General features: G+C 42.4%; 1 protein-coding gene across 8 annotated transcripts in view; it reads right to left on the reverse strand.

Annotated features, from left to right (window-relative positions):
* PLEKHM3 (pleckstrin homology domain containing M3) overlaps positions 1-22475 on the reverse strand; it is a 278205-nt gene that overhangs the window by 250510 nt on the left and 5220 nt on the right. For 6 of the 8 annotated variants that reach the window (XM_062190562.1, XM_062190525.1, XM_062190553.1 and 3 more), the window contains exon 2: positions 471-1383. In XM_062190562.1, the coding sequence (XP_062046546.1) occupies positions 471-1080 (610 nt within the window). In that variant the 5' untranslated portion in view covers positions 1081-1383. Of the gene's footprint in view, positions 1-470; positions 1384-14512; positions 14635-14977; positions 15563-22475 lie in introns of those variants that run through there. The other 2 variants (XM_062190542.1, XM_062190534.1) reach the window with 2 other exon arrangements.

Below are 22475 nucleotides of genomic sequence, written 5' to 3' on the forward strand. Positions count from 1 at the left end.
GCTCACTAGGCTAATCCTCAGCCTGTGGCGCCAGTACACCCAGTTCTAGTCCCGGTCGGGGTGCCGGATTCTGTCCCGGTTGCCCCTCTTCCAGGCCAGCTCTCTGCTGTGGCCAGGGAGTGCAGTGGAGGATGGCCCAAGTGCTTGGGCCCTGCACCCCATGGGAGACCAGGAGAAGCACCTGGCTCCTGGCTTCGGATCAGTGCGATACGCCAGCCACAGTGCGCTGGCTGCGGCAGCCATTAGGGGGTGAACCAACGGCAAAAGGAAGACCTTTCTCTCTGTCTCTCTCTCTCTCTCTCACTGTCCACTCTGTCAAAAAAAAAAAAAATAGAAAAAGAAAGGAAAGAGAAGCTTAAATACACAAAGCCAGACATAGATATTAGAGGAAAAAGATTCTCATGAGCTCATCCATGAGAGACAAATGAAAAATCAACAACTGTTCAAAAGAAGGCAGATATAAAACTTACCAGTATTTCCTTGAGCATCTTCTAATGTATTTGGTGAGGGCAACAGAAAAGAAGGTCTGGTGAGATGACTGCCTTGAAGAGACGGCTGCTGAGGTGGCTGCTGCTGCAAAGGCATGGTTTTAAGGACTGCCCTCCAGTCCACTTGGGTAATATCAGACCTTGAACGAGCATGGCCTGGCTTGAAAGCTGAGGTCTCATCCAATAAGTCATTCACAGAACGTGGTCTGTCCCTGCGACGCTGACAGACACTGAAAAAATTGAAGGTTGATGCTTCCTTTTGTTCCATCCAGGAAAGATTGTCAGGGGTTGTCCCTCTCTGGACCACAAACTGTTCTTTGGCAGGGAAGACATTTTGAGCTTTGGTTTCCAAGAGCCTGCTCTTACAGTGGTCCCAAATCATGCTCCCCTTGCCCAAGGAGACAGTGTTTCTCATAGCACCATTGTCTGTTATGTTACGGAGTACCTCGTGCCCCACCAACTCAGGAACCTCCTGAACCCCATAGACCTCTCCTTGCTGCACTGCTTTTTCTAGCTTACTATCAAAAGTACTAAAGAAATCCTCAGTAACTTCTAAGGCTGGGCTGATATCATCCACTTCCAAAGCTTCCATGTCATCGGCTCTGAAAGGTTTAAGCCCCTTAAGCTGCTTCAGGAAAGGGCTTCAGGAACATTCACCTAGCAAAGAGGTGCTTCTGCCATATAGCTATGGAAACAACTGGAAGAAACCTTCATTCAGTTGCCTGGAGCAGGCCAAGCCCAAAGGTCACTGATGTTTTCCAGGTAGTTAAAAACATTTGCTAGCTACCAGGGGTATGGGGAGACAAATGTTCCTTTGAGATTATTCTTCAGTGAAATCTCTATGAAGTCAACAGGAAGTGCTTGTCAAAGCAATGCCACGCCAATCCTTGATTTCCTGGAAGAAAATAAACAGGACAACATTGGCACATGGTTCACTGTATTCTACAGTATACAAATCTGCCCACCCATTTTCACATCTACCCCTCTTCTATGGCAGTCATGTGCAAAGGTGAACACCCACACAGAAGTTCTAGCATCAGGGGCATACATCACTCCTCGCTTTGTATTAGGACTTACACAGAGCAGGGTGGAGAACTTGGCACATGGAAATAAGGTCAACAGATTTTACTCACACAGAGGAGCCTTTGAGAGCAGTCGTAAAAAAGACTGCCCTGGCAAATCCCTGATATGCTGACCTAAAATAGTAAGTGAAAGAGACCAGGAATTCTGTGATTGGGCCAATATCACAGTCAATCTAAAAGTCATAAATGCTTGAGGCTTTTTTTTTGTTTTTTTTGTTTTGTTTTGTTTTTTTTGTTTTTTTTTGACAGGCAGAGTGGACAGTGAGAGAGAGAGAGAGACAGAGAGAAAGGTCTTCCTTTTGCAATTGGTTCACCCTCCAATGGCCGCCACGGTTGGCGCGCTGTGGTCAGTGCACCGCGCTGATCCGATGGCAGGAGCCAGGTACTTATCCTGGTCTCCCATGGGGTGCAGGACCCAAGCACTTGGGCCATCCTCCATTGCACTCCCTGGCCACAGCAGAGAGCTGGCCTGGAAGAGGGGCAACCGGGACAGAATCCGGTGCCCCGACCGGGACTAGAACCCGGTATGCCGGCACCGCAAGGCGGAGGCCGCGGCGCCCGGCCAAATGCTTGAGTTTTTTACAAAGCTTGAAAGCGCTCATGATTTGCAGGGTGGAACGGTATAAGTCCAGAAGGAGGCTCCTTTTATTCAAGACCAGTGCTATTGGTCCTGTGCTTCCTTGGTTTGATAATGCCTAATGATAACTCTGGATTTTAAAATTCCTCCAATCTTCTTAGAAGAAACTTTGAGGCTCCTAACTCCCTAAGTCTTCCAGGATAGGCCTCAGAGTATAGGTCCAGCCTGTGGGGTGGCTAAGAGCCTAAGGTGGAATTATGGCCTGAGCAGCAGGCTAGCACATCATCTTCTCTCTCTAGACCACAAGTCCCAAAGCTTACAGTTCTACCTGGGCACAAAGAATCCCACATGAGTATCAGCTCACCCTCTGGGGAATGCTAGCTCTCCAAGGTCAGGCAAAATTAGCTCAGATCTTGACAGTGATGCTCTCTAACACAAGAGACACTAGCCACTCACAGCTATTTAAACTTAAATTTACTAAAATCGAAGTTCCTTAGTCACATTGGCCACATTTCCAATGCATGATGGTCACTTATTATTTTGTATCTTTAGCAACAACAACAAAAAAAAACAACTAGACAAGGGCTTCCCCCCCACACACACTGCTTACAAGTAGGTAAAACTAGGCAATTTGTAACATCATCATATGTTGCTGCAAAGACAAATAGACTGCAGACTGTAGTGTAGCAGATTAAGCCACTGCCTGCAGTGCTGGCATTCCATATTGGCACCGCTCAAGTCCCAGCTGCTCCACTGCTGATCCAGTTTCCTGCCAATTCATCTGGGAAAGCAGTGGAGGATGGCCCAAGTCCTTAGGTCCCTGTACCCACGTGGGAGACCTAGAAGCTCACAGCTCCTGACTTCTGCCTGGCCCAACCCCAGCCATTTCAGGCACTGAGGAATGAACCAGCAAATGGAAGATTTCTCTCTCTCTCTCTCTCTCTCTCTCTCTGTCTCTCCTCTATCTGTAACTCTGACTTTCAAATAAAATAAATGAATATTATTTTTTTAAAAAGTCTATATAATTTTTATGGTTAGTTAAATTAATTTTAGGTCATCAAACCATTATACTTATATCAACAGCACCAACTTACAGTGTATGTCTAGTATGTGTCAACTGGACAAGTATACATAGACCTTGATTTTAGATTAAGGAGTACTACAGTTCACAAGAACTCAGTGATTAAACTGTGTTCTCTTGTGAAATGAGAACTACTAGAAGTTTTCTAATTTTTGTATATTTTGACATTTATTATGATAGCACTTCACATAATTTTTCTAGCTGCAAAAGATTTTTTTTTTCCTGAATCTAAAGTTAAACCTTCAGTCTCCTGAACTATGTAACAGGGTTTTAGTACTTCTGTAAGTTTGAAACAGGAATTCAGGAATTTCTTTCAATTTTGTCTGGTATACCAGAGACTGAGGAAGAGAAATGTATAATAAAACGTTTAATTCTTTCTTTACAACAAGATCAAATCAACGTAAAGTATACATGTCTTATTTTGGTGAAGAGGCACCAAGGTGCAGAGCATTGAGTTATGCACCTATGACCACACAAATATCCCTTTTCATACCCAGTGCTTCAAATTCAGTCTCCAACCATGCTATACAGAGAGAAAATAAATACCTCCAAAATGACCCTTCCTTCTTTCCTGCTTTGAGAATATGCGTGACTATACTTTTTGTACTCCCTGCTTAGGTACTCACAGGTTGGTTACAAGAAAATGACCACTAAGGACCAGCACTTGCTGGCCTGTGGAACACTTCTGTCCCACATGGTCTAAAATCATAGGCGACTAGACAAGGCCATGACCTCTCCTTTGAGATCAAACTTTCAAATCCACTCTTCATGGAAGAGGACACTAAGGCTTTGAGAGATTGAAAGGTCCCACGGACACTTTCATGCTATTCTCAAACATGCAGATATGCTCTCACCCAGGGCCTTTGCTTTGGCTGCTCCTCCAGATACCAACTTGACCAACATAGCCTAAGTAACTATTCAAGCCCCTGCTCAGTGAGGCCTACTCTGATTACCCTATTAAAAATCAGTATATACTAGGGTGACAGAATGATGTTTTACAATATGGAAATGCCTTACAGAACATCATGCAATACCAGGTGAACCTTAAAGTTTTTAGTGCCATGTTCTCAAACTGGAGCTAAATTACATTTGTTTTATAACCTATTGGGTGTCTAGTTGAGAGGAGGCAAAATTTGTCTACCTTTGAACTGCTGTTACTGTTCTGTAACTTGAAAAGGCCATTCCTGACCACAGCCCAGCACCACCACCACCACCACCTGCTCATAAAATAAGGAGAAGAGCTTGAACTGACTTACAGAATACACAACAATAAAGCTTAAATTTTGTCAGGTAAAAATAAATGTATAACACACATCTTTGCCCTGGACTCTTGACCTCTCTTACTCTGCCTTTTTTTAGAAAATGAACTTTTAATTTTAGAACAGTTTTAGGTCTACAGAATTATTTTTTTTAAAGATTTATTTATTGGGAATGGCACTGTGGTGCAGTGGATTAAAGCCCCTGTCTGCAGTGCTGGCATTCCATATGGGCACCAGTTCAAGTCCCAGCTACTCCACTTCAGATCCAGCTCTTTGCTGTTACCTGGGAAAGCAGAAGATGGCCCAAGTCTTTGGGCCCCTGAACCTGCATGGGAGACCTGGAAGAAGCTCCTGGCTCCTGGCTTTGGATTGGCACCAAGAGATAAATAAAAAGATTTATTTAAATAAAAAAGATAAATAAAAAAGATTTATTTATTTATTGGAAAGGCAAAGTTACAGAGAGGTAGAGGCAGAGGCGTAGGAGGAGTCAAGGGGAGAGGGAGAGGGAGGGGGAGAAGGAGGAGGAGAGGGAGAGGGGGAGGGGGAGGGGGAGGAGCAGGGGAGGGCAAGAGGGGAGGAGGAGAAGGGGAGGGGGAGAGGGAGGGGGAGAGGGAGGGGGAGGGGGAGAGATAGAAGTCTTCCATCTACTGGTTCACTCCCCAAATGACCACAATGGCTGGAGCTAGGCCAATCCAAAGTCAGGAGCTAAGACCCAGGAGCTTCTTCCAGGTCTCCCACACGGGTACAGGGGCCCAAAGACCTCGGCCATCTACTGCTTTGCCAGGCCATAGCAGAGAGCTGGATCTGAAGTAGAGCAGCTGGGACTCAAACCAGCTCCCATATGCAGGCGGGAGCTTTACCCACTATACCACAGCACTGGACCCGAGTCTACAGAATTATTACAAAGCTAGAACACAGAGTTCCTGTATACCCACACCCAGCTTTCTCTATGCAACATCTTACATTTCTATGGTATATTTGTCACAATTAATGAGCCAATATAAAGGCATTTTTTACAAGTCTATATTTCATTTGGATTTTCTCAATTTTCTCTCTAATGTCCTTTTGCTATTCCAGTATCCTATATAGGATTCCATGACATTTAGTTGCTGTGTCTCCTGACTATTATAGCATGTAAGACTGTTTTTGATGACCCAGACAGTTTTAGGAAATACTGAACAGGTATTTTAAAGAATGTTCCTCATTTGGAATTAGTTTGATGTTTTTCTTACTAGACCAGGCCATGTTTTTGAGAGGAAGTCCACAGAGGTGAAGTGGGCTTCTCATCACACCACATCAAGGATATACACTATTGACCTGACTTCCTGTTAGCCTTGATCACCTGGCTTGAAGTACTCTTTTCCCATGAGCATTTACTACATTCTAACATATTACTAAATTACTTATTTAATGTTCAGTGTTTCTCTCTCCCCACTCAAATATAAACTCTATGAGTCCAGGAATTTATGTTCATTCTGTTCACTAATGTGTCCCAAGTGGAGAACATTACTAAGGCATTAAATAGACAATTTTTTAAAAAAGTCTTCGTCTCTCTATATTTTTAAGTATTATTTATCTAGGAAGGCAATGTGATGAAGCAGGAGGGAAAGAGGAGGGAGGAGGAAGAGAGAGGGAGAGAGAGAGGGAGAAAGGGAGAGGGAGAGGGGGGAGAGGGGGAGAGGGGGGAGAGGGGGGAGGGGGGGAGGGGGGGAAAGGGAGAGAGAGAGAGAAATTATCTTCCATCTACTGGTTTATCTGCAAATGCCTGCAACAGCCAGAGCTGAGCCAGGCACCAGTAACTCCATCTGTGTCTCCTATGTAGATGGCAGGAATCCAAGTATTTGGGTCTTCATCTGCTATGTTCCGAGACATATTAATAGGAAGCTGGATTGAAAGCAGAGGAGTGGAGGACTCCATCCCTGGTACTACAATATGGGATGTGGATGTCTCAAGCAGAGGCTTAACCTGCTGCACCACATGCCCCTCCCTAACAGACACATGCTGAGTAATACATTGTTATTCCTTTGCATGCTCGTCACTGCCCCCATGACTGTCTACCACCCCAATTCGTAGTTCTTGATCAGTACCCACCTTGTCACTACTCCTCCATGTTTTTGTCAAGCTGAGGAAGCAGCTTTTCTAACTCAGGCTACCACAGCATCCTGGATTTGCCACAACGAATGGAAGTGATTGGCCAATCTCTAATTTCCACTCTAAACGCTGAGCTACTTGACAGCACACATGGTGCCTCACTTTCACTCCTATACGAGCTCTATTTCTTCTTGTCTAGGGCTCAATTTGCCAACCTACTCTTTCTGAAATTTCAGCTTTTCCTTGAGCCCTACAGACCTTGAATTCACTACAGTACAAGGGTTTAAAAGTTTAGGCTCTAAAATTGGGTATCTTACTAATTTGCCACATTTTTTAAAGTTTAAACAAAAGTATTCATTTATTTTATTTGAAAGGCAAAATTAGAGAGGGGCCAGAGCTGTGGCATAGTAAGCTAGGCTTCCGTCTGCAGTGCTGGCATCCCATACAGGCGCCAATTTGTGTCCTGGCTGCTCCTCTTCCAATTCAGCTCTCTGCTATGGCCTGGGAAAGCACTGGAAGATGGCCCAAATGTTTGGGTCCCTGTACCTGCGTGGGAGACCTGAAGAAGATCCTGGCTCCTGGCTTCGGGTCAGCCCAGTTTCGACCATTGTGGCCATTTGGGGAGTGAACCAGTGGATGGAAGACCTTTCTCTCTGTCTCTCCCTCTCTCTGTCTGTAAATCTACCTCTCAAATAAATAAATAAATCTTAAAAAAAAAAATAAGAGTGAGATAATGATTTTCCATCCTTTGGTTCATTAGCCATATTATGGCAAATGTCAGGGCTGGGCCAGGACAAAGCTAGGATCCAGGAACTCTAGCTGAGTCTCTCACACAGGTGGCAGAAATCCAAGCACTTCAGCCATCAACCTGCTGCCTCCCAGGATGTGCATCAGCAGGAATATGGATAGGAAGTAGAGCAGGTACTCAAACCCAGGCAGTCTGATACAGGATGCTGGTGTCTGCACTATTGTGCCAAATTGGTTTTGAAATTAACTTATTAAAAAATAGAATAATTCAAACAGGTCAAAAATAAGGGTACCTTCCTCTGATAATGTACACTCGAGTGTGGGGGTGAAGTATGATTTTTTCCAGCACAAAACTCTAGACCCAGAGCTAATTAGAACCATCTTCTAAATCTGGCTCTACTACGCACTTGCTGGGTGGCCTCTAGCAAACCCTCCAACCGCTGGGTGCCTCACTCACCTGTATCCAATAAAGTTGCTAATATCACACTGCTTTTCATGTGGATCATTCACTAGGTAGCTGTTTAGACATGCCTTTAAAAATGTAAACTGATCTATAATTAGGGAATATTCTATTTAACCTCACCCTTCAACAACCTGGTTTCTCCTTGATTTGTCAGCCCCACAAAGGCAAGTCAGCAACCAACTACCAGGATTTGGCTACATAACTTTTCAGCCAAATTCAGTGACCATAGACATTTTATCTTATATTTATATAAAATATCCCCTGTTAAAAAGGTATATAAGGGGATTTCAAAAAGTTCATGGAAAAAAAAGAATTAAAAGGTCAGTTTAGGGCCTAGCAGTTAAGATGACTGGGTTTGAGTCCTGCCTCCACTCCCAGTTTCAGCTTCCTGCTAATGTGGACCCTGAGATGTAGCAGGTGCTGGCTACAGTAGTTGGGTCCCTGCCACCCACATGGGAGACCCGGAATGAGTTCCTGGCTCCCTGTTTCAGACTGGCTCAGTCCCTGCTGTTGCAGGCATACAGGGAGTGAAGCAGTGGATGAGAGCTCTTCCTCACGTATTGTCTCTCCCTCTTCCTGTTTCTCTCTCTGCCTCTCGAATTTAAACAAAACAAAAAAAAAAACAGCAAGAAGGATGGCATTATGCAGACACCACTTGAGACACACATATCCCACAACAGAGTGACTGAGTTTGAGTCTTGCCTCCACTCTCCATTCCACCTTCCTACTAATCCGGACACTGGGAGGCGGCACATAAGGGCTCAAGTACTCGGATCCCTGCCACTGCCACTCTTGTAGGAAACCTAGATTGAATTCCTGGCTCCTGGCTCAGCCCTGGATGTTGTGGGAACTTTGGGATTGAAGCAAAACACAGGAAATTTCTCTTTCTGCCTTTCAACTAAATTGTTTCAAAAAGGTAAGTTTGTCTTGGTACAAAAATTTTTGAAATTCATGCAGTGTTTTCATAATACACATTTTCCATAAACTTTTTAAAAATGTATTTATTTATTTTTTTTGAGTTGCAGAGTGACAGACTGAGGGAGAGACAGACCTTTCATTTCCTGGCTCACTCCCCAAATGGCTACACCAACTAGGTCTGGGCCGAGCTGAAGCCAGGAGTCAAGAACTCCATCCCAGTCTCTCACATGGGTCAAAGGAACCCAAGTACTTGGGTCATCTTCTGTTGCCTTCCCAGGGGCTATTAGCAGAAATCTGGAATGGAAGTGGAGCAGTCAAGATTTGAACTCCAATACGAGATACCAGTGTCACCAGCAGTGACTTAACTTTCTGTGACATAGTGCCAACCACTTTCATGAACTTTCTGCAGTACACTCATATTTCCCCTACTTACTGTAGAGTGAAAATTTGTAGTTCATTTGTCAGTATGGCAAGAAAAAAGCTCAACCCAAAGAATGCCATGCATGCATCAAAACATAACAGAACAGTCAGTGTTTTGCTATTTCTAACAAGGGAGATCAGATCTGCTGTTTACATACTCATTAGGATGAATACAGCAGTCTTTCCACACAGAGGTACAGGCAGATATGAGTAATGACACGAGTCTGGCCACACACAGAGATGCTGTGTGCTCCTGAGCTGGACTGTAAAAGCGCTGACTTCCTTCCACTTGACTAAATGACTTATAATCAGAATTTAATGAGTTTTGAAGGTGTCTGGGACCATGTAGTTTTAGAAATAGCTGAACTGAGAAGGAAAATGCAAGGCCAAAGACACTTGGGATAACTTGTGTCTGTTAGGACATTTTCTTTTCTTTTCTCTTTTTTTTTAAGAATTATTTTATTTATTTGATAGCCAGTGCCACAGCTCACTTGGCTAATCCTCTGCCTGTGGCGCTGGCACCCCGGGTTCTAGTCCCAGTTGCTCCTCTTCCAGGCCAGCTCTCTGCTGTGGCCCCGGAGTGCAGTGGAGGATGGCCCAAGTGCTTGGGCCCTGCACCCACATGGGAGACCAGGAGACGCACCTGGCTCCTGGCTTCAATCGGCGCAGCGCGCCGCCCACAGCATGCCAGTGGTAGCAGCCATTTGGGGGGTGAACCAACGGAAAAGAAAGACTTTTCTCTCTGTCTCTCTCTCTCACTGTATAACTCTGCCTGTCAAAAAAAAAATTATTTTATTTATTTGAAAGAGTTACAGAGAGAGGTAGAGCCAGAGAGAGAAAGGTCTTCCATTCCATTGGTTCACTCCCCAAATGACTGCAACAGCCAGAGATGAGCTGATCCAAAGCCTGGAGCCAGGAGCTTCTTCCGGGTCTCCCACGTGGGTGGAGGGCCCAAGGAGTTGGGCCATCCTCTACTGCTTTCCTAGGCCATAGCAGAGAGCTGGATTGGAAGAGGAGCAACTGGGACTCGAACCAGCGCCCATATGGGATGCCAGCACCTCAGGCTGGGGCTTTAACCCACTGTGCCACAGCACTAGCCCTAAGACATTTTCAAAAATGAGAAGTAAGGGTGATTACAAGGATGGTCAGCTCTCATGGTTCGCACATGTTCTTCACTTAGGTTAGGCTATGCTGACTGAGAATTTTCTAAAGTTACATAATGTAAAGGTCAAATGACCTTTCTGGATCATAACGTTAAAGAGACTATGATTTTTCTATGGTGCTTTGTCATAAAGATTAACATCAGTATGCTAATGGAACACAGGCATGCCCCAAACAGCAGACAGGGACAGGGAACCCGTGTGGACCTCATGAAAAGAGCTCAGGAGGTTCTCAGATGAGGTAGGCAGCAAAAACACAGATGCACTTCCATTTTCCTGGGCTACAATGCATCCAAACGTCAGTAAAAAAGACTATTGCCAAGCAATACTTAAAAGCACACCCTTCAAAAATGTAATTGGAGGGCTGGTATTGTGGCACAGCAGGTTAAACCAGTGTCTGTGATGCAGGCATCCCATTAAGCACCCGGGAGACAGCAGATGATGGCTCAAGTACTTGAATTACTGCCACCCAAGTGAGAAACCCAGATGGAGTTTCAAGTTCCTAGCTTTGGCCTGGTCCAGCCCCAGGTGTTGCCAGCATTTAACAATGAACCAGTGGATCTCTTTCTCCCCCTCTCTCTGCCTTTCAAATAAATCTTTTTAAAAAACTGTAACTGGCACAGCTTTTCTGTTTCCACAATGTTTTTCAAGGTCCTTACCCTTCTTCATGCTGTGACCCAGCTCCTCTATGAAGTTTCTTCCAGGGTTTCGTGGTCACTACACTTTCCATCTTCCTCCCTCTCTTACTGGCTCCCTCATCAACTAGGGGCATGTACCAGAGCTCTCTTCTCTACCTATAGCTACATGTTCTTCTTAAGTTAATGTATCCACACTTGCAATTTCAATAATTAGTTCTATATTCATGCTACTCAAATTTCTACTTTCAATATCAATCTCGGGCCTGATCACTTATCCTTTGTCCCCAACTATTTATAAGACATTTCTACTTAGCTTATTTCATGGCAAAGTTAAGCTCAATTTATCTAAATTCACACTCTGCTATTTATTCAATAAATATTTGCTCAGTGCTTACCAAGGGTTAGCTGGTGGGAAAAAAAGCAGTGAATAAAACCCTTCAGTGAGGCTTCCATTGATGAAAGATTCAACTCTTGAACTTAATATTACAGGCCTCTCAGAATCTTGGCCTTGTTTGCCTGTCCAACATTGCATTCTCTTCTAGACACACTCTTTTCCTCCAATTGAAATGCTATTGCTCAAGTTTTAATCCTTTATGGAGGCCAGCATTGTGGCACAGTGGGTTAAGCTGCTGCCTGCCTTGCCAGCATCCCATCTGGGTGCAAGCTGGAGTCTCGGTTGCCCCATTTCCAATCCTGCTCCCTGCTAATGACCCTGGGAAAGCAACAGAAGATGGCCCAAGTCCTTGGGCCCCCACCATGCACATAGCAGACCCAGATGGAGTTCCAGGCTCCTGGCTTCAGCCTGGCCCAGCCCCAGCCACTTGGAGAGTGAACCAGCAGATGGAAAATCTGTCTCTAACTCTCCCTCTCTCTCTCTCTCTCTGTACCTCAGCCTTTCAAATAAATAAATCTTAAAAAAAGAAAAAATTATATATATAAAAAAATTCCAATACTAAGCCTTTGCCTGCAGTTACCACTGAGATAATCTCTCCCAATCTCTACCTACTTAAATTCTATCTACTCTTCAAGATCCAGCTCAAATGCCTCCTCTTTCATAAACTTTCTTGGATCCATGCTCCAAAAATGGTTTGTTCTTTCTTTAAGCTGCCACAGAATGTCTTTGGTACCACCCCCACAACACACGTGTGCAATGCATACAGCATATTCTCTCTGAAATGATGACGAATAACAATTTACTTAAAATTCTATCTACTGCCAGGTTTGTTGCTTGGGACTTTATATCTCTAAGATTTACAATGTGTAATATGAGTGTTATTGTTCTCCTTTTCTAAATAAGGAAACTGAGGCACAAAGATACCAAGTAATCTGCCTGAGACCATACACCTACATACTGGGCTTACAGCAACTTGAGAGTACCAACTCTACAACACTCACTGGATCTATAGCTGTGACTAGTCCACACGAAGTACTTGGTATACATTTGTTGACTGGATAACTGAATAAACAGCATAATTTTAAAGCACAGATCTGTGTAAATACATAAACAAATATTACTCTAGTTTTCTTTAAAAATTTATTTGCATTCTTCATTAGGTCATTTAAGTAAAATCTGATTCATTTTCCAAAATGTTATGTTGACTGAAGTCTCTAACTTTTTCTTGATAAATAAAGCTTCCTAGCTATTGAAACTAGGGTTTAAAAACAGCATGACATGGGGTAGGGGTGGGGAATAACATGGCAAAGGTCAGCTAGCAAAGACCTCACTCAGACCTTTTTTAGAAACAAAAGCATCTATGCTTTTGTGAACCACTACAACACCAGCAACTTGGCTGGTCTCATTTTCCAGTGACTCAGAGCTCAAGCTCTCTCTAATATCAGTAATGAGATGTCCTTTTGAAATAATCAATATAAAACATTTTTCAACACAGCCCTGCACTTGCTTCTTCTTTGCCACCTGCAAAATTATTGAGACATTTGATGCCTGGAGATGTTTTCTCAGAAGCCAGACTAAATATAAACATGGCACTTCATTCTCAGGTGGCTTTGCTACCAAAGGCAGCAATGTTATTATGCTCCTAGGTCAACCACTGGATTGGAAAGCCAAGGTTTCTGGTTGGAAAGCCCAGTTTCATAAAACCACCAGAGTTCCAGTATGTCCTGCTCCTAGAAACAAAACAGACACAAATTTCAGTTATGTAAGTGTCTAAAAATGCAGACCCGAGGTTTTCCATCTCCCTTGGTCTCCATAGCAGGGAATGGTGATTTAAAAAAGAAACAAAGGAGCCACTCAATTATCTTCATCCTGGATTGGGGTGAAGAAGATGAAAATGTCCTTGGTAAAAATCATGTTGTCAGAGTCTGCCTCCAACTACAATAAGGAGTAAGTGGCTAGATGTATGCAGGTGCCGTGGCAGTCACACTAGCTCCATGGGCTGAATGCTCAACAGATGGCAACAATGAATGTAACAAGGAGGTATGCTGAGACCCACATATATAGGATATCCAAAAAGGGTACTGGTAGTTGCTTTGTATTGAAAGACCATCAGCTCATGTAACTGTTTAAAATCATCTTGAGCCTGAATGATGAGGGCTGTGTTTTCAAAGCCAACACAGGACTGAGTTTCATCTATTTTTCTTATAGAACTCCTAAGGTCAAGGGAAAAAAAATCACTTGGTTTCACTGACAATATTTTACACACATGGATTACAGTATAATTTGGTTTGTAAAGTACTTGATAGGTTTTTAAATAAATACTTAAATAAAATCTCAAAAGAGAGAGATGAGTAAAGCAGTACGACTATTTTAAAGATGATGAAAGAGAGACCAAGATGACTCATCTATTTTCAGTTAAAGGTCCCACAGGGAAGATAAAGAAGTTCCTGGAATCCTAATTACTGCGTCCTGTGGGCCACCCAAGTTTACCTTGAAAATCACCCTAAATCTCACAGGGGCCCTGATATTAACAGAAACAAAAACAAGCAGTAGGTTGAATCCAAAGCATGAGCCACTCAAACTGAGTATTAAATTTGTTCAGTGGGGCAGAGGCATGGCAATGGGAAAAACACGAGTTTCTGGCACTAGGGAAAGGTTCATATCCCACACTGTCTTCCAGGAGAATGACATCCAGCTTGTCAGGCTGACTCAGGGCCTTTGGGTCCTCCTTATCTGCAAAATGTAAATACTGCAGATGCCTGCCCCATCTACAGTAGAGAACTGAGAAACACAAATGCAGGTAATACATGTGAAAGTTCTTCACAAAATATAAAATATAAAACTATTATTCCCATTAGAGGCTAACTCATTCCTAACCACAAATATTTATATGCAATGAGAGTTGACAGAGGATGGGCCAAGTATCCAAACACTATGTTAGGTATTAGGAGCATAAAACACAGCTCACAACTAGCTTAATTGCTAGTGGGGAAACACACAAAAGCAACTGCAAAAAATGCCTTAGTAGAAGTACATAAAAGCTGTTACGCAAAAACAAATAAGGAATCATTACTATCAAGAGACAATAAAGAATCTAAAGTAACAGAACACAATAAAAGCACAATATGTATGCAGAGATGACTTCAGTTGAAAGAAATCAAAGAGAAAGGAAACACAAAATCAACTGTACCTACCCTAGAAACGATGTTCTTGCAGAAGCTGCCAACCCGAAGTAACAAAGCCCCCAAGAAGTGAGCTATGTGGCCCAACAACTGCACCTCTGGAAGGAATGCAAAGACCTTCCGCACAAGTTGCTCAAGTCTGTGACCACACTCTCCAGTCTAACAGAGGCCTTTCCTGAGTGATCAAAAAGTCATGTGAAATGAATAACTGCCTCATTTCCTGTTGCGTTTGACTCCTTAGGCCATGTAACTGAGTGGCAGATGGGAGAATACTTTAGCCTTCAAAACATTTTATGCATTTGCATATTTCACAAGTAGTTCCTAGGGGCACTTAGACTGAGTGTACATGAGAAAAAATTAACTGATGTTTTTCTTTCTCTGCTGCACTTGAACCTGGTAAAAAGGGGCCTGGGTTTTTGCTAAACAGTATCCCAACAGCACAAGACAGATGGTAAGGTCTAAGCGAAGGTGACTCACCTCTTGTTTAAAATGACAGGCAGACTCAGTGGTGATGGCTGCATCCATGACCCTTCCCTCACTTTTGGGCTTTATCTCTGACAATGACCTTTGCTACCAATCAGCTTCTTCCCAATTTAGTCAGGAAACAAGCAAGGCAGACAAAACACTGTCTCTGACCCTCAAAGATAAGCACAAGATAAGGCAAAATAACAGAATAAGTCTATGTTATTTAACTATGAACACAGGAAGGCAGGAGAAATCTCTGCCTATCCTAAAGGACAGAAGACAATTTTACAAAGAATGAAGGACAAGAATAGTAGGAACTAGGGGCCGGTGGTAGTAGTAGTAGTAGTAGTCATTGTCTAAGCATCCTCCTGTGGTACCAGCATCCCATATGGGCACCAGTTCAAGTTTCGGCTGCTTCACTTCTGATCTAACTCTCTCCTAGTGGCCCAAGAAGGCAGTGGAAAATGACCCAAGTGCTTGGGTCCCTGCACTTGCATGGGAGTCCTGGAAGAAGCTCCTGGCTTCTGGCTTCGGATCTGCTCAGCTCCGGCAATTGCAGCCATTTGGGGAGTAAACTCCCTCTCTCTGCAACTCTGCTTCTTGAGTAAATAAATAAATCCTAAAAAAAAAAAAAAAAATAGTACAAACTACATTTTATCTTCCAAATCTGGTTTTAAATTTATTATGAACTATTACCATTACACAATTTGTGAACAAATTCTGCAATTTGTGAACATTCTGGAGTTGAATTCTGGGTTATGGTTGATCCACAGTCCTTTGACTGTTTTGATCTGACATTAGGATGACAAGCATATGAGACATTTGCCCATCATTGAAGACTTTACTACTGTACTGAACTTTGAAACAGAGGACCCCTTCAATGTAGAAGAATAGATGATAAATGTGGAATAACATATTTAATAAAATGTTTCAAAACAAAATACAGTTCTCAAAACTCCTAAGCCAACACCAGGATTAGAAAGTCATAGCTAATACTTACTAAACAGCAGATATTGTGTTAAGACCACTTTACCTGTATTATATTGTTAAATCCTCACAACAACCCTATCAAACAGTTGCTAGCATTATTATCACTTTACAGAGAAGGAAACTTAGATTTAAAGAGATGGAATAACTTGCTTAAGGTAATATGGCCAGTGAGTGGAAACAAGACTCTACAATGCACAGTCCCATATCATAACTCAGAACAATTACTACCCCAGAATAACATGGCTCAAATTTCACATACAGGGTGTTTTGAATTTTAGTGTCAAATACCAGCAACTTTAGCATTTTTATTTATTTATTTGAAGTGTTTTGTCTTGTTTTTTTAATTATTATTATTTCATTTGTTTGAAAAACAAAGCAACACAGAGAGACAGAGATTTTCCAGCTGCTAGTTTACTTCCCAAATACCCACTACAGCTGGGTCTGGGCCAGGCCAAAGCCAGGAAGCAGAAACTCCATTCGGGTCTCCTCGTACTTGGGAGTACAGAGAGTACTTGGGATATCATCTGCTGCCTCCCAGATGCATCAGCAAAAAGCTGGATTGGAAGTGAAGACAGGTACTCCATCCAACACGGGATGTGGGAGTCCCAAAGAGTGGCTTAATCTGCTGTACCACAATGCCTGTCTCCAGTGTTTGCTGTTTTTTTGTTTTTTAAAGTTTTTAAATTTACTTATTTGAAAGATAGAGTGACAGATGGAGAGAGCTTCCATCTTCTGCTTCATTCCCACAAATAGCTGCAAAACCATGGGCCAGGAACTCAATCTGGGTCTCTCACATGACCCAAGTACTTGGACCATGATCTCCTGCCTTCCAGGTGCATTAGCAAGAAGCTGGATTGGAAGTGGAAGAGCTGGGACTTGAACCAGGTTCTTAGATATGGGCTACAGGCATCCCAAGCAGTACTTAACCCACTGCACCATAATGCCCACCCCTTGAATTTATTTTTAAATCTTTGTTACTCTCATGACCCAAAGAATTAAATGCTAATTATCATCTTTATACTTAATTTATCAAAAAACCCACCTCTTTAGTACTTCTGTGTCATTGTAAGTTTTCTAAGGAAATGGCACATGAGAGGTCTCTGAACAGTCAAAAGTCATTCTCTAAATGATCTTGGATACATTACTTGGAATGTTTGCAGGGGCATAATAACAGTGACTTCATTTCAGCCAAACAAGCACTTTTGCAAATGTTTACATAGTTCTAATTGACCAAACCTTTTACTAATGTTCTCTACGACATAATTTTTCATTTAGCCAACAAACAGAAACACTTATAAAAATGTTTGCTTAAAAGAACCTGCAAACAAGTGTTTCTGCTAAAAGAATTAAAAAAATATTTAAAACTGAATGTTACTAGAGATAATTCAAATATATGTTAGCCATCAAGGCATCAAGGCATGCTTAAATAAATTGCCTCCTTCTAAAACCAACTTTACTGGTTGTTTTTTTTTTTGGGGGGGGGGGCAAATATCAATGTATATGGGATTCAAACAAAACAAAATTTCTTAAACCTACTGAAAGATTACCTGCTCATGTTTTGTATTACCAACACAATGGAAATACAGACACCATATCTAACATCTCTGTGAAGGGTAACCACTTTTGGACCATGTGACCTGACATTAGAAGACTCATGTCTCAATCTTCACACACCATACTACCAGAAGTGCAATTCTGGGCAAGCCACTTAAACTTACATTTCAATTACTTTGTCAGATTTAGGGCAAGTGAAGAAACCTATCTCACCTTCAAATGTTGTTCTGGGGCACAAATAAAATACCGTAATGTAGTGCTTTATGAACGCCTAAGCAGGGTAGAGGATGCCCATAATTGCCTGTATAGTTCCCAGGAAAAGGCCACCACATTTTCTTTGATCTTTTTCCATTATAAACTAACTTACTGGTGAAGAGAGTCATGACAGCAATCAGTTTCAGAAGCTCTGAGATAAAGTTTTAATCAAGGTTTCCTCTTGAGTTGTTCAAGGCAGCAGATGTCACTGTGCCTCAGCCTTTCTGGCGGCCTTGGAATGGACAGATTCAGGGGTGCAAGCACTGCTTGATCATTCAAAGAGAATCCCAAAGAAGAAAAAATAAAGTCCTCTTTTGCCTCTCAAGTTATTCTACAGCTAAGAAACTTTGCTTTCTCCTCTCTAGCTCTGCTAAGTTTCTTCAAGAAATCTGTTCATTATACTTTCTGATACCATTTCTCACCACCCGTTCATTTCCCCCTCAAGAAGCAGTCTGATTCTGCTCCAGATGAAACCTCACAGACAAGGAGCACCAACAGTGTCCTTGCTGTTAAACTCAGGAGACTTTGCACCCAGGCAACTGAACAATCACGCAGCAGTATCTGACCTGCTGAACACTCCACATCCTCATGAATCCTCCAACACAGTCTCTTCCAGAATTGCTCCTTCCTTCCTGAATACGCCTCTCACTCCCCTGTACAGGCTGCCCTTCTTTGCCTTGAATCCAAAATGTGAATATTCTTCTATTTTCCCCATAATCCTGTTACCCGGTTCGTCTTCCACCCTCCCCCTGAAGGATCATCTTCATTCCTGTGGGTTCAGTTACAATCCATGTGGCAGATGAGGAACAGATTCCAAAGGTTCCTCTGCTGAGCTCGAGAATGAAAAACATTCAGTCACCCCTAATTTGCTCCTAATGTGCACAAAAGTCACTCACCTTACCCTCAGACCTCCCCTCCCCCCAGCACCCTCCATAGGTGAAGAACGTCATCATTCAACCCCAAAAAACGCACATCATCCTTGGCCCTTCTGCCTCCCTCGCCCACAATCACTCCATATCAGCAAGTCCTACAAATCTGGCCTCTACAACATGTGCCATATCTATCCATTTCTCTCCACTTCCACAGCCTGAGTTTAGGCAACGCCATCCAGTCTTCTGCCTTTCAGCCTTGCCCTCCTCCAATCCCACACTGCAACCAAAGTGGGCTTTCTAAAATTAAAACAGTATCACTTTCTGAATAAAAAATACACTCCTTGACACCATCTGAATGAAGGAGCTCAAGGCCACTTACCCTCCTGGGTTTATTTCCTGAATCTCACTCTCCACCTCTATCATCCCCCACTCTCCCCACCCCAATCCTACTCTACCTCTGACCATAAAGAATCTGCAGAAACCAGAATTTCCCAGACATATGCTTTCTCAACCACTTTGTTTCCTCTGCCTGGAACACTTTTTTCTACCACTATCACCCTCATCCCCTTCACCACCATGGTCCCCTCTATGTCCTCCCCTCCTCAGCCCCATTCCATCCCAGCTAATCAATTCTAATTCAGCTTTCAGGTCTTTGCTGAGGAATCACTCTCCTCCACCCCCTACCTCTAATTCTGAATGATGTTGTTATTCACTCCACAGCACTGTGATTTCCTCCATTGTAATAATTTTCATGCTATTTTAAAGGGGCCTGTTTACTACTCTGTTTGCCCCTACTAAATTAGAAGCTTCATGAAGGCAAGAACTGTGCCTATCTTGCTTAATATACAAAAAGTGCTTAATTCTTACTTGACGAATCAACAACTCAATGAACCCTGTTTTGGAAAAATTAAAATGCTATTAGAAATGGATCAAGAACCTGTGGGAGGGGCAAGATGTTGTGGTGCATCAAGTTTAAGCGGTCACCTGAGAAGCCCTGCATCCCACAACTGAGTTTGTTCAAGTGCCAGCTACTCCACTTCTGATCCAACTTCCAGCTAAAGCACCTGGAAGACAACAGATGATGGGGCTCAAATATTAGAGTTCCTGCCGCCCATCTGGGAGACCTAGATGGAGTTTCTGGCTCTTGACTTTGGCCTGGCCCCGCCCTAACTGTTGTGATCATTTGGGAAGTGGCTAGAAGATCTCCCAATCTCCCTGTCACTACTTTGCCTTTCAAATATATGTCTTAAAAAAAAAAAAAAAAAAAAGGAAGGAGATCATTTATCTAGTTTCCTGGAACCTGAAAACTGTTGGTTACAATTCTGATGTTTTCTAACCTATAGGACATGTTCCTCGTTCTATGACTGAAAATCAACATTTATAACCACATCTATAAAGTAAGTATTTAACAATTTTCCAATTAGATAAGTATCTACAAGTAAACTGGATAATGAAGAACAGGACAACTTTGCTTTGTTACAAACTGGTTACACTAATCAGGATAATCAGACAAATAAACCTCTACTGTACTCATAAGTGTGGCACATAATTGGGTAGTCCAATTTGAAACATATAACTCAAATCGGCTATTAATGTGTGCATGAAAAATAAACAAAACATTAATGAAAATAGAAAGCCTGACATCTCATTGCAATGGCTCTATTATGTTTACTTTGGTTTTACTCATCAGTTACACTGCCAACAAGATTAATTACACGGCCGGCGCTGTGGCTTAACAGGCTAATCCTCCACCTTGCGGTGCCGGCACACCGGGTTCTAGTCCCGGTCGGGGTGCCGGATTCTATCCCAGTTGCCCCTCTTCCAGGCCAGCTCTCTGCTGTGGCCCGGGAGTGCAGTGGAGGATGGCCCAAGTGCTTGGGCCCTGCACCCGCATGGGAGACCAGGAGAAGCACCTGGCTCCTGGCTTCGGATCAGCACGATGCGCTGGCCACAGCGGCCATTGGAGGGTGAACCAATGGCAAAAAGGAAGACCTTTCTCTGTGTGTCTCTCTCTCACTGTCCACTCTGCCTGTCAAAAAAATTAAAAAAAAAAAAGATTAATTACACTTGTGGACCAAACAAAGGTTTTATCCTATTATCAGCATGATAGTAAATTACGTAAGTTATATTTTTAAAGTGTATTTATTTCTTTTCATTTAGTTGGAAGATAAAGCAAGAGACAAAGAGTGAGTGAGAGAGAGAGAGAATGTCAATCTTCCGTCCGCTGGCTCACTCCCCAAGTGCTGGTAACACCCAGGGCTGGGCCAGGCCAAAACCAGAAGTGGAACTTTATCCAGATCTCCCACATGAGTGGGCAAGGACCCAAGTAAGTTTCTTTAGTTTCTGGTATGATCCATAGTATCCCATGAAATAAAGCATGGGCTTTATTGCTAGTGGCCATTTTTATCATATTCTTACTCATTACTGAGTTCTCTGAATTATTTGGCTTGTACTAGAAGACAGAAAATAGTTCAACTCCTAATGAAGAAAATACCAAATTCATTCTAAAACCAAGAAAAACAAACCCATAGGAGAATTAAAGCAGGAACAGCAGTAGCCTGGTGTTCCTAAAAACTGTCTAGAGACAGAGGAATCCTAAAAAATCTGCTCAAATCGTCTAACCTTATGCAAGTACCCATCAAGATCAGGACTTCTAAAATTAATAATTAAAGTTAGTATCCATCTACCTGCCTACCTCTTGACTTGACTTTAAATCTTACACAAAGGTTACTCACTAGAGTGAAATGCAATAGAGCATCCCACATCTCTGATAAATATTCAACAAACTGCAGCTTTGAATATTTTTTAATGCAGATGTTACTGGCCTAGGTTCACTTGGGTTTCCTTCTCATAACATGCAAGGGTCTTCCTTTTTTTTTCTCTTTCTTTTTTTGGGAGGAGGGGAAGAACAGTTATATATTCTTCACAGTTCTTTGTTTTTCACTTGTATAACTGCAGTGAAGTCTATGAACCAAATCTTAAATCCATTAAGGTATGAGAAAAACAAGATCTTTTAATGAAAATCCAACTTTGTTCCTTCCTTTTCCATTGCTTCTGATATTCAATGATCCTTCCAGTGTGAAGCTTTCACTGACGACCCTACTGAGAAATGTTATTCAATTTTATTGTTAATCTTTCCACTAATATTTGTTTTCTCATATTATTTTTAAATCAATTTCTGCATACATTTAATTTATGGAATTGTATTATCTCCATTATGAAAGCCTTGAATTCACTGTATTCTCCACAATGTAGACAGTTTTTATAATAATGTCTATTGACTTTAGTGACCATAAAAAAGTACAAGTTCATTGATCAGCATTTTGAAACTACAGAAAATAACAAAAGGCAAATTAAGTAACACTTATTCATTCTCCAATGGGAAAAAAGCACTGCCCCATTTTGACCCTTTAAGCATTTTCCCTGTGTACACATTTTTTAAGAAAGCATAGTTGAAAGCATACAGTAGACACAGTTCTGTAACATATGTGTTGCCTCCACTTAACAATAACTGTTAATATTCTTCCAGACTATTAATCTTCTTCATAAATACCCCTTTAAATATCTGCACTAACACCTTACTTTTTATTTACTTGGAAGGGAGGGACAGAGAGAAAGAGACAAAGAGAGAGATATCTTCCATCCACTGGCTTATTCCCCAAAGGGCCACAATGGCCATAGCTGGGCTGGTACAAAGCCAGGAGCCAGGAGCTTCTTCCGGTCTCCTACACGGGTGGAAGGGGACCAAGGACTCAGACCATCTTCCACTGCTTTCTCAGGCCCATTAGCAGGGAGCCGGATCAGAAGTGGAGCTGCTGGACTAGAACCAGCACCCATAT

This window comes from Lepus europaeus, chromosome 1, assembly GCF_033115175.1.
Source record: "Lepus europaeus isolate LE1 chromosome 1, mLepTim1.pri, whole genome shotgun sequence".
Classification (NCBI taxonomy): domain Eukaryota; kingdom Metazoa; phylum Chordata; class Mammalia; order Lagomorpha; family Leporidae; genus Lepus; species Lepus europaeus.